The 17,213-nt window shown below is 30.8% G+C and overlaps 2 protein-coding genes across 10 annotated transcripts; both read left to right on the forward strand.

Annotated features, from left to right (window-relative positions):
• The first annotated feature begins 1,917 nt into the window (after positions 1 to 1,917).
• LOC131179922 (uncharacterized protein At5g02240-like) lies at positions 1,918 to 4,723 on the forward strand. The gene is made up of 7 exons (XM_058147107.1): positions 1,918 to 2,228; positions 3,014 to 3,285; positions 3,379 to 3,415; positions 3,509 to 3,606; positions 3,800 to 3,861; positions 4,320 to 4,443; positions 4,592 to 4,723. Exons 1-7 carry the CDS (start codon positions 1,997 to 1,999, stop codon positions 4,709 to 4,711), a joined length of 945 nt encoding a protein of 314 aa, XP_058003090.1. The 5' UTR covers positions 1,918 to 1,996; the 3' UTR covers positions 4,712 to 4,723.
• A 1,717-nt stretch (positions 4,724 to 6,440) lies between these two features.
• On the forward strand, positions 6,441 to 8,775 carry LOC110635944 (UPF0161 protein At3g09310). 9 transcript variants are annotated; one of them, XR_009148889.1, is made up of 6 exons: positions 6,441 to 6,704; positions 6,797 to 6,856; positions 6,950 to 7,090; positions 7,166 to 7,275; positions 7,745 to 7,920; positions 8,339 to 8,775. XR_009148889.1 is itself a non-coding variant. In XM_021785449.2 (5 exons), exons 1-4 carry the CDS (start codon positions 6,485 to 6,487, stop codon positions 7,234 to 7,236), a joined length of 492 nt encoding a protein of 163 aa, XP_021641141.2. In that variant the 5' UTR covers positions 6,441 to 6,484; the 3' UTR covers positions 7,237 to 7,275; positions 8,339 to 8,775. The 9 variants fall into 9 exon arrangements, 4 of the variants coding, with proteins under 4 accessions (XP_021641141.2, XP_021641143.2, XP_058003091.1 ...); XR_009148890.1 differs by having other exon boundaries at positions 8,343 to 8,775; XR_002491258.2 differs by having other exon boundaries at positions 7,884 to 7,920.
• Positions 8,776 to 17,213: the final 8,438 nt, after the last annotated feature.

A 17,213-nucleotide genomic window follows, 5' to 3' on the forward strand; every position in this document is an offset into this window, starting at 1 on the left:
ATAAAGTTGTTACTTTATAATTTAAATGGTGAACTAATAAAATTTGAAATTAGTAAAATTAAAAAGTTAACATCATGAGTAAAAATAAAATTACTGATGTGTATTTTAAAATAAAATATTCTTAAAATTTATAAGCTATTTTTCAATTTCAATTGAAAGTAAATGTTATTTTTTTTATAAGAGAAAACAAAATTATAAAATTTTCACCTGCCCCCCTATTGTTAATTTCTGGTTCCGTTACTAACCCTACATTCATCATCAAGGATTGAAAATGCCTTAGCATATCATGTCCATTTGATAAGGTACGATCACAAATTGCAAGCTTTGTGTTAGCAAGATCAATCGATTGAGCTTTTTGATACGTATCTTCTGTTGTCAAATAGCTTCCTTGTTATATGTATGCCCAACCTAAGTTTTCCTGTGTTGAAAGTTTTTGAAGTCAGCCCAAGCCTAAACCGAGTTTCTTTTGGAGTTTGGGGTAATGAAAAAGGGAGTACCAAAGTCGAGGGAGCAGATGTGGTTGAAGAGGACTTGTGTGGCGTGCCAATGATGGCAGAGGTCTCTTGAGAGAAAATGGAGCCACATGGTGAGGAATTTCGATACAATTTAGAGATCAGACGATTGATATTGTAAGAGTAAAGGATCGTCCTTTTTGACTTGGTTGACATCAGTCATGGATAAGTCCCAATTGGTAGATTGATAAAGAGGTTTATTGCTGAGAAAACAAGTTATAAGCTTCAGAGATTTGGACGACAAAGCCATGTTGTAAAAAAGTTTTATTTAAATTTTTAAAAAGTTTTCTTTTATTTATTTTATTTTACAAAATTTACAATTTGTACTCAAGATTTGTCTTTTTTTTTTTTTAAGATTTAACAGTGTTCAATTGATTATTATTAGAGATATATTATTAATATGCAGTCTTATTGTGACTTGTTGAGCGGTAAAGATAAATAAATATATTTTATATTCGTTAATTTATAAGTTTATAACTTTAATTTAAATTTATTTGTTGTAATTGTATTTATTGAAAGTATATTTTATTATTATGAATATTATAAATAATTGATTACAGAATAAAATTAGAGATCAAAAAATGATTCATTGAATTTTCTTTTTTGCTTGTACATTTTTTATTCTTATAAATAGATATTAAAAGTTTACTCCCTTAGAATTAAAATCTTAGCTTTTTCGTTGAAGACAAATTATTTATGAGGTCGATGGATGAGAGAGAGAGAGAGAGCAACAGGAAAGAGCTAAGTAGAGTTGGAGAGAGAGAGATGGAAATAGGGCGACCAGTGTTTTAGGTTAAAAATTTGTCTTTCCTTTTTACCAATTTAAAAACTCTCTGACTAACAAAAATTGGCATTTATATATATATATATTTTTCCAAATATTTCATTTATTTAAAAAGGCCTGAGACGACAATAGAAGAAGGTCCAATACACTTAGCTCAACTGAGCCTACTAAAGACAGGCCCACATCCAAAAAAAACAAAAAAAAACCCTAAACTGTAATGATAAAGCTACCCACTAATCATTATTCGAAGCACACTGCAGTGCAGCAAGAGCGACTGGCATTTATACTGAGTTGAATGATAAGAAATTGACAAAATTAAATAATGAAAGAATCAATTGTATATTTTTAAAAATATAAAAAATAAGTCATTAATTTGAAAATAACGGGAAATTAAACAGTAAGTTACCCAAAATAAACCGGCAGAGTAGCGCGTGCTAGAAAGAGCGTGGAGTAAATCTGCAAGCATCACTGGAGATAACAGATGAGATTGGCAATTGGAAAAGAGAAGATGAAATAAAATAAAATAAAATAAAATAAGGAAAATTGAAGGATAAGAAAATCTCAATCGACGAAGGGAACAAGCAACCACCGTATTAATGGTCACGACACAGAGGTAAGCTGTACAAGCATTGAAGGCTCCGTCTCACTGGGGATCGGATGAAACGCACTTTAATACCACCATCTAACTTGTAATCATCTAATGGCTACCACAACACGTGTTCCATTGGTCTTCTCTTGCTCACCTCGTTGTCGTAAATACGCTTGCCTGCCAACTACACTTCCAGAATCTTCGACTCTTTCATTTCGGTCTTTTCCTTTTTCATTCCATCATAATGGAAACAAGAGCTTTAGGAGACTTCGAGCGGTTTCAGCGTCAATGGCGGATTCGCGTCCAAGCATTGTTCTTGTCACTGGAGCTGGTGGTAGAACTGGTATTCTCTCGCTCTCCGTCTCAATTTGTTTGTCTTTCGTAACTGTTTGGTTGCTGTGATTAATATCGCTGGTAACGGAAAGTAATACAAATTTTGATGCTTAATTGAATTTTTTTTTTTTTTTTGGTAAATTTTCAAGCGTATAGATTTTGGTGAAAGAAAATGTTGTATGGAGTTTGCAGAAGTGCTAATTGGGGCTTTATTAGGGGGGGTTTTTTAGGGTTTTAGGGTTTTGTGCTGATAATCTCGCGCTTTTGCTGTATGTGGTATTTGTTTATTTTTCCCCGTCTATGGCTATATTGAACTTTCTTCCATTAACAATATAAAAAGAAAAAAAAGCCTGATTAAAACCTGGTTGGATCTTCACACTATCCCCGAGAGGAGGGTACGTGATTTGGGTGATAAGCTGGTTTGTCGATTAGAGTCGGGCTTCTGTAGAAATGGGATTCACCTGGAGTAATTTTTCTTTGTAAATAAGTATAATATCCACCTTTTTTTTCTTGAAATAACTCCTTTCTTTTCTTGTGATATGTAATGATGAAATTTTTAATTTTCAAGACTACAAATTTAAATGTTATATTTGAGTGTAAATTAGGTGGATCAATCCCCCTCCTTCGTTTCATTGCTTAGATATTTATTGAAAAAGAAAAAGAAGCAATTGACGCAACACGTAGCAATTTTATTTTACCATGCTGCATATCATCGCCTGTAATTACATCATCATTGAAGAGTTGGATTGTTGATTGTCTTTCCATTGACATGATATCATGCCTCAACTATGGCAGGTTCAATAGTTTATAAGAAATTGAAGGAGAGGTCTGGCCAATATGTTGCAAGAGGTTTGGTCAGAACTCAAGAGAGCAGAGAGAAAATTGGTGGAGCAGAGGATGTTTATGTTGGGGATATAACGGAAACAGAACGCATCACTCCTGCTATCCAAGGAATTGATGCTCTCATAATTCTCACAAGTGCAGTGCCAAAGATGAAACCTGGGTTTGATCCGTCTAAAGGTGAAAGGCCTGAGTTTTATTATGAAGATGGAGCATATCCTGAACAGGTAATCCTTACACGGTTACACTTCCTAGCGTTGAGTCCTGTTACCTAAATTGTTTGTATTTCTGAACGTTATTTAGTGCAAGTTTTCCTGTAGGTTGACTGGATTGGTCAGAAAAATCAAATAGATGCTGGTAAGAGTATATTTCCTTGGTTCAGTGATTCAGTTTTTTTTTCTAGTAAAATACAATATTTTTTTGCTGAATTATATTTTATCCATTGGACAGCTAAGGATGCAGGAGTGAAGCAGATTGTGTTGGTTGGGTCTATGGGTGGGACAAATCTGAATAATCCCTTGAACAGTTTGGGCAATGGGAATATATTGGTCTGTGAGCCTTTTCTATACCCCTTATAAATTTACTTCCCTGTTATGGTAGCTTTGCATCCCTTTGTTTGCTAGAACTAGTTTGCTCTTCATTTTATTAATTTGACTTCATTTTATTTATTTATTTGTTTGTTTAATTTATTGTCCTTTCTTCCATTGAGAGGCTAACTTTGTTATCACTATGTTGCTTTAGATTTGGAAGAGAAAGGCTGAACAGTATTTGGCTGATTCTGGCATTCCATACACAATTATAAGGTATACACTTTCCTTCTCATTTGTGCTTCCATGGTTCTCACTTCAAATTTTGATGTCAGGCTGCACTTTATACCTCATTATTGTCCACGCACCTTTGGTGGAATTTTATTTTCAAAAGTCTTGTTCTGGAAAACGTTTTTCAAGCACTTAATACCCACTGACCTCTTTCTTTAGCCCTTCAAAATATAGAATGCGAAGTATCACTTCATCCATATGTTATGCCCTTGGCCATTTAGTAGCCTCCCAAATGCAGCCTTGTTCTCGTTTCATTATGACAAAAAATATATCTACGCCTGAATTTTCATTTGAATTAAAAAAAAAAAGGGTCTGATACATTGTAAAATTCTAGCCAGCCTGACGCCAATTTATTTTTCAGTGTGCTTTTGCATTCTAATTCTTGTTGTTTCTAATAATTTATGTAGCTTGCCCACTGACACGGACCTATTTGGATGATTTAGGGCTGGAGGCCTGCAAGACAAAGATGGGGGTGTCCGAGAATTACTTGTTGGGAAGGATGATGAGCTTCTTCAGACAGAGACAAGAACCATTGCAAGGGCTGATGTTGCAGAAGTCTGCATTCAGGTACTAATTTTATAAATTGTTCGCAATTGGAAACGTGTTTTTTCTGGGAATTTTTCTACTGCTTCTCAAGATTGCATTGGGTCCTTAGGCTGTTTGTTTTGAGTAATCATTTGCTTTTAAATTTTAACCCTTCCTCTCTCATGAACAGGCATTACAATTCGAGGAAGCTAAATTTAAGGCGTTTGATTTAGCCTCAAAGCCAGAGGGAACTGGCACTCCAACCAAAGATTTTAAGGCTCTCTTTTCCCAAGTCACTACTCGATTTTGATTCTTAGTTGACCATTATTTCTGTGTTTAACTTCATAACATTTTAGTATTTTTAGTATTTACTTTCAAGAGTTTAGGAGAAAGAACGTAATAAGAGGATATTCTAAATTTCTTGAAACAGCTTGTGAAAGTATTTAAAACTAGGAAAAATTACTATTTAGTTTGTGTATTTTAACGAAACTAACTATTTGATTTCTATATTTTGAAAAACACATTATTTAGTCTATATATTTTGCTTTCGATAAATTATTTTGTTTCTTCATCAATTTTTTCATTAATCAATGCTAGTCAAATTACTATTCAGCTTCTCTATTTAGTAAAACTAATTAATTAGTCTATATATTTTGAAAAACATATTATTTAGTCCCTATAATTTAGTTCCGATAATTATTTAGTCTTATAAATATTTTTTAAACCCGTATTATCCTAATTTTCTTATCCAAATTTTCTCTTCCTTGTTTCTATCTTGTTATTCTTACTTATTTCTCTCTTTTCGTGTTTTTTCTCTGCTCACACCCTTCTTCCTTTTATTCTGTCTTTGTTTTATATGTTGTTTATAAGAAATTGAACAAGTTATCTTATAAAAATATTAATCAATTTCCCTTAATCTCTAAATAATAATAAAAAAATTTTGTTTCTCAGTAGAAAATCACAAAAATAATATATAAGGAATTGTTTCTCAGTAGCCCTTGTTTTTTAATTACCTGGATTTTTAATTGTGGAGAGAAACGAAAAGGAAATTGAATAGGAAAAATAAAGAAAAATAATAATTTCTTCTGTTATTTAAATAAATTATTAGAATAGTAGAGTAATATAATTTCTCTAATAAAAAATTAAAAGAAGTATTATACCCTTATTTTCCTATTACATTGTATTAAAATATCTAAGTAATTTTAATATAAATAACATCATTATTTTTATATTTTCTTCCATCTCATTTCAATTTTTTCCCTTTTTTTTATTTAATGTTCAAGTCAGTAAAATTTGAAAAATCAATTTTATTTTTCTTTTCCCTTCTTTTTATTTCTCTAGATACAAATAAAAAGCAATTGGTTTTCACTTTCTTTTTTTTTTTTTTTTTTTTTGACAGAGCATATGGAGTAGCCAAGTAGATAACCAAAATAAATGTATTCTATGATTACTTTATTTTATTTTGAATAAAATTATTTTATTATAGAAAATAAAAAGATTTTACATAAATTTATAATTCATTTCATCAGATTTTTATAAATTGATATTTTTATTATGAAATTTTAATTAATTTAACAAAAATAAAATAAAATTCTTAATATAAAAAAATGAAGTAATATTTTTTAAAAAATTCAATAAATAAATTATATGCAGTAAATTTTATTAAAAAATTTTAAAAAATAATTACCCATTCATTATAGAAAATACTAAGATAAATTATAAGATAAATAATATAAAATAAATTATAAAATTATTTTAAATCATATTTTTTATAAAATTAAAAATTTACATTAAATTAAAATAATTAATTATGTGATATATACTATTTGTAATAATTTTTTTAAATTAATAAATTTTATGTAATTAATAATTTTATAAAAAATTAATTTAAAAATTTTATGAGATAAATGACGTATTTATGTAAAATTATTTTATTTCTCGTAACAAAATAATTTGATTTTAAAATAAAATAAAGTAAACATGGAATATACTAATATGATGCCGTTTAAACGAACTCTAAACTTAAAATGGTCTGCAAGCAACCACAATCAATGTGGAGCTGTGAAAGAAACGCAGGAGGGAAATGGCGTCCCTTATCTCCCTAAACAGCTATAAACCCGTCTGTGCCAGGGCAATTGTACCTCAATCTCAGAAAGCTGATTTCAATTCTCTGAAATCTCCCTCCATAACTGTAAACCAGAGCCGGATCTTTTCCATTTCCATTAGAACCCCAAGGGCAAGGCGTTGCATCTCTGTCGTCGTTAATAAATCGGGCACAGACTCTCACCAAAACAATCAACGAGGTACTCTCTCTCTCTCTCTCTCTCTCTCTCTCTCTCTCTCTCTCAAATTAAGTATCAAATTGAAATTTAATTGGTCTTCTATCTTCAATCAGATGAGGAAGCCAACAATTTAGGAGTTAAAGCTGCATTATCCATGCTGAGATTCTACAAAAGTAAGCTTTTGTCTCTCAATAGTCAAGTTAATTATCATTACAAATTCCTAATTAAATCAGGCGAATTCAGCATTTTAAAATCTATAAAAGCAGGGGAAATCTCGCCTTTGTTGCCAAAAAGCTGTCGATATGTTCCAACATGCAGTGAGTATTCGATGATAGCTTACAAGAAGTATGGTGTTGTCAAGGGCACCATCTTGACCGGCTGGCGTCTCTGTCGCTGTAATCCCCTTGGTAAACCTGCTTTTCTTTTCTAAATGCTTTCTTCGTTCTTTTGTTATTTTTGGTTAAGACTTTTTGTTTCTTTAGGCGGCTCTGGTTTTGATCCTCCACGATGGTTTGATGAGCAAATTCCACCTGAAGATGATGAGATATCATAATCTTTTCAGTACTCAGAGTTTCGGCTGCCCGGCTTACAGGTTCTTTTCCTTTACTTTAGGGTTTATAGGTTCAGCTTCCTGTTTATAGTTGATTTTATTGTAGATGTATATAAAGTGAAAGATTTTCAATATTTCACATTATTCGAAAAAAAAATCTTGAAGAGTAAAGTATAAAATAAGAAAAAAAAATGAATGTTCAATATCTCCCTTACTTGAATAATATCAGCTTCTTTTATTTTTTATTAGGTTTACATTTTTGTTGACCGCAAATCCCAACGCTCAGGTCAGAACCTGGTTTTTACTACATATCTCCCTAATGTAGATAATAGAGGAAGACCAAAGAGGTTTAGCATATATTTGGTTTGATTTATAAATCTATTAAATATATTTGTAAATAAAATTATAAATAAATTAATATTTAATTTAATTTATAAATTAAAAAATCTACTTTAAATAAGTAAAACCAAACATCTTTTTACTCTAGCTGAAGCTATGCTTTAATTGACAGTTTGATTGCCCGAACGCAGAATAGAGTCCTCCAAAGAATTAAAACCAAAGTTGATAGTGTCATTTTTCAAGTGCACAAAATTGATGCTAAATTTTGTGGCCATGTACATGATATTCAACTCTGATGTTTTTGACTTCAGGCTCAAATTTAAGAGATATCAAGAATTGATGAAAAAGGTAGCTACTAAAAACTTTGATCCTCCTTTTATTCAAAAGGAAGTTGAAATTAGTAAACTAAAATCTCAATTAGTAGATAGCAAAAAGGGATCTCAAAATCAAGCAATTTTGTGATGCATTGTTCCTTGTGAAGCCATGAATGTTACCTTATTTCCTAGCAAGTAGGGCTTAGCAATATTCAGTTCAAATAGAATTAATTTGGTTCAATTTATACAAAATTTCGGTTCGGTTTAATTTTGATTTTTGAAAAATTTAGATTATTTTGTTTCGGTTAAATTTTGAAGTAAAAAAAAATTCAGTTGAACTGAATTGAAACTCTTTGTATATGCTTTCCGGTCTTTTTTTTGTTTTTTTTTTTTATTTATCACTTCTCGCTCACTGAATCTTTTCTTCGTTTCCTCCTCATTTCACCACAAAGAAAGGCCATGACGCTCCTGCATCTCCAGCCATTAACGCCGGCATTTCATTTCTAATCTTCTTCAATTCTTTGTGTTCTTCTAAGGACCTTTGAGGTCTAATATGTTGGTGTTTATTGGCGAGAGATATGAAGGACCTACAACCTGCATGCCTTTGTAGATTTGAAGGATAATCAATTCTTGGTTGTTTTGATTTTTCCTTTTTGAGATATGTATTTTGTTGTTTTGAAACTAGGAGAAAAAGGGCTCAACCATATTTTTTTCAAGGAAAATATATTTTAGCCATGGTTTCAGCATGGATTTTTCCCTAAGTAGAATTAATCGTTTTTTTTTAAATATGTATTTTGCTTTATTAAGGCTAAAATGGTATGCTTGATTTGAGGCTAAAATCTTGTATTCAGTTGCAAAATAGATCATAAAATTGAATATGTGATTAGAATTCGTTATTAGCTCATAAAATTTTGTATGCTTGATTTGAATCTGTGATGATGTCATAAAACAGAATTTTCGAAACAAACTGAACTAAATTATTTTAGTTTGATTCGGTTTGATTGTTTATATAATTCGGTTCGATTTAATTTTTAAATTTATATAAAATTCAGTTTTCAATTTATTTAGTTCAGTTCAATTTTGAACTGAACCGACTAAATGCTCTACTAGCAAGGATAACCTCTTTATACTCGTACAACCTTTGAACTTGAATAATTCAGTCTTTTCTATGAATTATTTTATAAAGGCCCAAATCAGAAAAAACTCCTAGCCCTACTTCCTGATCTCACGCCTTCTGTGCCTGTAGCATATACTTCCTCCTTTTTCCCTGTGAAAATGTCATCCTTATTGGCTTGGTCTTTTGAAGCAGAAAAGCTTCCTTAAAATCTCCTTGATCCTTGCTGAACAATCAATGATGATGCAAGAAACAAATCCAAAAAGCACTTCTCTTCAAACTTACGTGGAAGACACTTTGCTTCATCTCTCTTTGATTGATCTTCAAGGCCCAAACACTTCTTTTGAAAAATTCTGAGACAGTTCTATAAAATACTCAAAAAAAATTATTTTCACTAATTTCTCCTCATCTTATGGCTGATAATTCCAAAGAATCTGGTGTTTCTAATTATTTTATTGAGATGCCTGATGATGACACCACTTTTCTGGGGAGAGAAAGAAATCAACCTCCTCCATCCTTTTCTCATCTGGACCTTGTTTCCTTTGATAACATTCATTCTCTTAAATATAGAGGCATTATTAAGTGTTCTATGCCTAGTTAGAACTCCAAATGCTTAATGCATTTATATATATATATATATATATATATATATATATATATATATATATATATATATATATATATATATTCGAGACTGGTCTATCAGACTTATCAGTAAAAAAAAAAGTTACAATTTATTGTATATAATTAAATTTTTGAAATACAAAACTTCATCATGAGTTTTTTAGTAAACCGATTGAACTTATCGAGTTGAATATTTGAAGCTGAAATGGCTTATTTCTAAAGAAAGATGTAGATAGGCATTATCAAAGGATGTCTAAATAGGCATTATCAAAGGGTGTCTAAGTGTTTTTAAAAATATATTATTTATATTAATTTACAAAATATAACATTTCGAATTACATTTAATTTTAAAAATTATTTTAAATATATTATTAAAAATCATTTTATTTATTAACAAAGTATATTAGTTTAAAAATTTATTAATTCAAATCTATTTGGTTATAACGTATATACTCCAAATATATAAAAATAATTATAATTTCTAAACAAATATATAAAATAATTTAAATTTAAATTATTAAATTTATAAAATGTAATTAATTATTAAATTCATTTTTAAATTATTATAATTGTTAAAGTAATATAGGTAAGTTAATATATTTTGTAAATTAATATAATGATTGTTATTATTTTTTAAATTTAATATAATAGAATATAATTCAAAATTTAATAATTTTTTAAAATAAAATATATTATATTTTTATATTTGTCTATTTTATAAATGATTATCCGTAAAGTAATGCTGAACATCTTGAGAGGACAATCTGCTAAACAAATTATCAGAAATAGGTCACAAAACTTATTTGAAGTTAAACGGAATTCAGAAAATGGCATAATTGAGCATGTCAATGAGGTGAACAAACTTTTATGAAAAAAATAATCACTACTGCTTATAAATTAAAAGAAGTTGAGAATGTTGATGTGCTAATAGAAGGTAGACCTTTCAATTTTTTATGCGTTAATACAAACTTAAGCACGAGAAAGTGCTCAAAATTATGAATTATGATCAACTAGTATTAACATTTTTGGTTGAGAAAGTGAATTGTGAAATAGATTATTTATTAAGTGTCAAAGAAAATCTTTTTGTGTCCCAAGAGATATATTGCAAGAGGGAAAACAACAAAATCGAAGGTATGCATGTAGATATACCTATTAATTAATTGTAATAAATATTTTTTAATAGATATACTTTTATATTGTAACAATTCTTTTATAAAATGTAAATGCGAAACATGGAAGGGAAGAATCAAGTGGATCTTGTTCTGGGAAATCAGAATTTTACTTTTATGAATATTTAAGACAACTCGAAAGTCATTGTAGTTTTAAAGTTGTGAAAAGAATAATTAAAAAGAGAACAATATGTACATTGCGAGAAACTCACTAATCCTGTTGTATTATTCTTTAACGTAGCTATTATTGTAAGCTAATTATTAGATACATCAAAAGTACTAAACAATAATACTCCCTCTATCATAAAAAAGTGAGCCATTCATTCAATATAGAAAATAGATTCCACATAATTATGAAAGATGGAAGATGGTACATATACATTGAGTACACCTAATAATTTTTTTTTATTGTCAGAGTTTATGTTAATTGAAAAATAGTACTTAATTTTTGTCTATGTTATATAATTTAATATATTCACAAAAATTATGTTTTTTATAATAAAAAAAATTATAAATTAAGAAAAGGAAAAAAAAAACCAAAATAAAAAAAATAACCACAAGAAAAAAAGATGAATTTATAATTTATAAATTAATATCTCAATACAAGTACATTTAATTTAGTGATGCAAATGATCTCTAGTACCGCAGGTAACATGCCTCTCTCATTGTCCTCTGCATTCTGTATCAACGCAAACCCTCTTTGTAGTTATCATTATGATCAGCTTGGATCGTATCTGTTAATGTCATCATAACGTTAATATCTAGTGGACCTGATCTCAATTCTGAGCCATCCCCAATCTAACTTGGCAAAACATAATCATCTTGCACAGTGATAGTCCGCGATTCAAATGGATTGATCCAACATTAGAGTATTGGGATCAAAAAGAAACTCAAAAATATCCTCAGAAAATGGATTAATTATGGAACGCGAAGGAATATTTACAAAATGCCTGGCAAATGGTTAGAACGTTGCATCTCCAGCTGTCATGAAGTGTAGAGTGTATAAAAAGCCGTAAGGGGTCACTGTTCCGAGAGTCTGATCGCATTCCTATTGCATCAATGAAACTATCTGAAAAGGCATGAAGGGGCCAGGTGTCCAATCGGTGAATTGCATATGTAAGTCGTCCGCAAGATTTGGAGTATAGGACGATGGACTTGGTTCGATGTACATGCCAAATTGTGTGGTACGCTATCGACTGCAACAATGGATATATTTCAAGGGTAATGGAAGGGATGTGCAGCTATGTAGCACGGAAACGGAAACGAGGACACGGGGAAATGCGGAAACAGACACGGGAAAACGGCATTTTAAAAAACATAGGAAACGGAAACATAAGGAAACGTGTAAATATAAGAAATATAGAGGTATATTTATAAATAAATAAATATATATATATATATATATATATATATATATATATATATATATATATATATCATTAAAGATGTTCAATAATAAATAAAGTTCAAATTAACATTTAAATTCAATCATAAAAATACATATTTAGAAGTTTCATACTTATAATAAATAAATATTAACTACAACACATTTAAATGTTAAAAAAGAAAAGATAATGAAATTTATGACATTTCCTCAACTTCACTGTCTTTCTCATTCTCCTTCTCCTTCTCCATGCTTGTAGTTGCATTTTCATCAAACAAAACAGACTCTAACTTTGATTCATCCAATGAAAGGTTGGCAAATTCAAGAACTCCCACATCTTCCATACTCCCAAATTGATCATTACCAACATCCTACAATTTTGTCTTCTCATCATAATATTAGGAGAAGTTTCTCGATAGAAGACGAAGATTATTATGGATAAAAACTAAGTCATCTGCACATTTTGGAGTTAATTTATTCCTTCTGCATGAATGAATGAAGGAATAAATACTTCAATTTCTTTCACAACAAGAGGAGGATGTAGGTTGTCCAAGCACTTTAAAAGCCAACTTTTGAAGTAAAGGTGCATTAGAACCAAAACATGTCCACTATTTCCTAGGATCTGTAACATACATACTTCCAATAGAATCAGGATCAGCAAAAGGTCCACTTTTCAAAGAAAAATTTGCAAATTCATCATTTGCTCTAATTCGCTCATCTTCATTAGAAAAAAATCCTCCTAAAGTATTTAATTCTTTCAGTTGATACTTCTCCATCCATATGAGGAGGCACTCTACCTTCTCTCTCTTGAAGCCATTTTTCACTATAAAATCTTCAAAAATAAGAAAATAAATTCAAAAAATAATAAAAAAAAATTATAACAAGAACTCACATAATAAGGATTTCTAGCAAAATTAAAAGGTAGACCCCCAGTGTAGAACATTCTAGCAATCTCTGCATTTAATTGAGCTCTAGTTTGTAAGTCAAAAGCTCTACCAAGAGGAAAATCATTAACTCTTCTTTTCTTCAAAGCTGCTGAAATACTTGGTTCAGTTATATTCAATGAAGGAACAGAAGTTATACTAATAGGTAAAGAAACTCGCCTAGATTGTGAATTGGTAATTTTGTTTGTTGCCTCATCATCCTGTTTCCTCATTTCAGAAATACTATCATTCATCACTTTTTTACACACACCAATCCATTTTCTAGTGATTTTCAATAAATGAGCCCTCACTATAGTATAAGTCCCTTACTTTTCTTGTCCACAAAAATTGCATATCCATTTACAATTACCCCATCCTTCTCCAGTTTTCTCTAGTTTAGTTACATATCTCCACAAATGATTAAATTCTTCCTCCCTAGTTTTTGAAGAAGCGGCACTAGTACTATTTGCTTAGGTAGAATTTTAGTTCGAAGAATCCATTCAAATATTGTCCTATCAAAATCACAAAAAGAACATGCAATTTTATACAATTTACAAATTATTTAAACAAATTATATACTAAGGATTAAAGCACAATACAAATTATATATTAAAAGATTAAAGAATTAAATAATAGAATTGAATAAATTGACTATAAAAATTATTATGAAAAATTTTAATATATAATATAACGATACATTAAAACAAATTATATTAAACACATTATATATAAATTATTACAAAAATATAAAATATATTAATATAAAATACAAATTTTGAATGTTGGAATTTTTTTTATTTATCATTAATTAGAATTTAAACTTGAAATTTTATAATTTTAAAAATAACTTTAAAAATATATTTACATTTGTCCTTAATTTCCTTCAAAATGTTGATTGTAAAAATATGGCAAATCTTGAAAATTTTTAGTGAATTCGGGAAAAAATTTTTTTATCTTTCTTTTTTTAAAAAAAAATATTTATGATAACTCCTCAAATTTAGTTTGAGAAAAATCTAATTATGGAATATACATTTAGAGAAAAAAATTGATATTAAATATGATAAATTTATGATTAATTAATGGAATAAAATTGTAATTAATTAATAAAAGTTGCTTAATAAAATTGTTTCACAAAGAAATTAGAAAAGGAAAATAATAAATTAATAATAAGGAAAATAATAAATTAAATAATAATAAATTAATAAAACCCCAATATAAACCTAATTATTCACATTCACAATCGGGAAGAAAATAGGAAAGGCCACTTACCTGTCGACTGTCGTTCTCCCTTCGGCTGCTGCTGCTTCTTCTTCTTCTTCTTCTTCTTCTTCTTCTTCTTCTTCTTCTTCTTCTTCTGTTGATAAGGATGGAGAGAGCATATCAAAGAGTGAATATGGCAGATCAGAGAGAAAAGAAGAGAAAGGTGTTGCGATCCTTACCTGCGCTGCGAACTGCGACGCTGCCGACTGCCGTTGAAGGTACTCCCTTTCTTTTTCTTTTTCTTCTTCTTCCTTTTCTGTTGGTGAATGTTGTGAAGTGATCGATTTTAACCTACCTATTTTTCTTTTTTTTTTTTAATTTTCTTTAAAGAAATGCATTTTCGACAACGGAAACGCGTTTCTGATTTCTAATATTTTCGGAAATGGCCCGGAAATGTTTCCCAGCCGTGTCAGGTTATTTCCTCATCGGAAACGTTTTTGACATTGGGAAACGTGACTTAGTGCCGTTTCCGTGCTTCATAGATGTGCAACTTGTCTTTATGCCATTAACCATTAGCGACCTTGTCAGGATGAATGTTGCCCAAAACATTCGAACAAAAACCTTGAAATTTCTATCTAATTGATCATCTATCCAATGGTCATGGTCTTCAATTAGGAAAATGCTTTTAGGATTTTTATCAACCTTTGCTGTGATGAATTGACACAATTGACTATATGATTCATCCCAACCCCCAATTATATGTGCAATGGCCATTCGTTTCTTATTCCATGTTTTTTTATAAGTTGGTTCATACCCAACCTTATCTTTAACCTTTACTTGAAGGGCTACTACTTTCATATTCGATTGTATCTCAATCATCAGACAAACAATGATTTTTGGACTCTAGTGGATTTAGCCAAGTGTGGGGACCATTGTACCTTGTTATCCTCCACATATCAGACCCTTCATTTCTAGATGCACGAGGTCTCCACTTACATTCACTTTCTGTATCCTTACACTTAATGGCATATGTTTTGTTCCTTGTCTCATCATAGCAAAAACTACTGATGCCTCCATAAATGATACTCTTTTGTAGTTGTAACAACTACATCTCTTGATAAAAATAGCATTCCCATGACAAATTCTTTAAATGGATTTCAAAATGCATTAGATGTTGGTTTTGCATATAGATCCACCCTTATCAAGTCAAAATAAAATTTAGAAAATGGAGCAGGATGAACAATAGGCATAATTAGGTTCTGAACATTCGTATTGTAATATTCTTATATATTCACAATGTTTTCAATGGCATCCTCCTCTTACTCTGCATCATTGTCATCAAGCCAATAATCATCTTCATCGTACTCATACTTAGCACATTCACTATCAACATCCTCACCATCACCCTCATCTCCAGCTTCCTTTACAACTAGCATTGCCCTCACCAACACCTTCACAGGAAGCATAACCTTCAAAAACTTAACTTGCACTAACACCATCATCACAGTCACGACCCAACCTATGGGCCGGACCAGCACTAGGACTTGGGCCAGCCTAAAGCCCCCGAAGCTCGTAGTAAGCCTAACTATTCCTCAACCCAACTCTAAGTCCCATTTGGACCCAATTTCAAGAATTCAACCGGATAGAGTCCGACCATAAAATGGACCATTCAACGGAGAGTTTTTTACTCGCCCGACCTGTAAATACAATATATAATAAATTGGGGAGCTTAGCTCCCTCGTCCAATCCCATCATGCATACAGTTAATAATTTTACAGGTCTAGCATAACTTTTATAATACAGGCCCAAAATAAAAATAAGTGCTTCTAAAACATGCGGAGTCTAAAATTTAACTCAATTGTACAAAATACATTAAATACTATCAATGGACCTACGAAGAAGAAGAGCAGGTTAGCCATAATAAATAATCCTCCTGCAGCCTGAAAAAATAGATGAACAGGAGTGAGCGTTCGACTAAGAGAGTAAAATATCAATTTTAACCATAATTTCTATAGCAATCTAAAACTAATGCACCCTGTGGAGTGAAATGCAACATCGTCATAATTTTCATATCATAACAGCAAAAAGGCAATTTGGAGCACTCACACACCCAACACTGTTAAATAATACATATATGTGAGCTGATCCCCTATACAGCCCTCTTAATCCAACATCTGCTAGCGAGTGTCTCTCAAGCCGAATTTTTGCTTAATAAACCAAATGCGGATTCTCAGCGAGTGTCTCTCAAGTCGTGTCTACCCCGAAGGACCGAGTCCCAGCGAGTGTCTCTCAAGCCATGTCTACCCGTCCTGTCCATATCCAATACCATACCACACGCACGCCACGCACACACACTGCTCCAAATTACTACAAACAACATCTATGGCACTTCAACAATTATGAATGCAATATAAAACGTGCCTAGTGTTTAACTACATAGATACATATTTATAAGTGATGCGTGGGCATACTTGAACATATAATAATATTGAAATTATAATTAAAATTAATATTTTACTCACAAACTTGAACTGAGGTCACTGCGGCGGTTGGGCGGAAGATGAATGCTGTCCCGGCTCACCTGACAATTTCATTTCAATTATTTAATAAATTTGACTCAATACAAATTTAGAAAAGATCAAAGACACTCTAAGTTGTGCTAAAAATTTGGCAGAATCTCTCCTATACCTAGACCTACCCAACCTGCAAAATGGTTCAAATAAAACTTCTAAACTCAACCCATATCTCATCATCATTATATGGCCCCTCCTGGGCCCTCCAAACCAAGCAATAATCACAACATCAGACAACTGAATTATAAGACTTTAAAACTAATATTTTTCAAAAACTATCCAAACTAATTTTAAAAATTCTATAAACCTGCCCCGCGGTCCTTAGCAACATTATAAGGCT

The sequence above is a fragment of the Hevea brasiliensis genome, chromosome 5, assembly GCF_030052815.1.
Source record: "Hevea brasiliensis isolate MT/VB/25A 57/8 chromosome 5, ASM3005281v1, whole genome shotgun sequence".
Classification (NCBI taxonomy): Eukaryota; Viridiplantae; Streptophyta; class Magnoliopsida; order Malpighiales; family Euphorbiaceae; genus Hevea; species Hevea brasiliensis.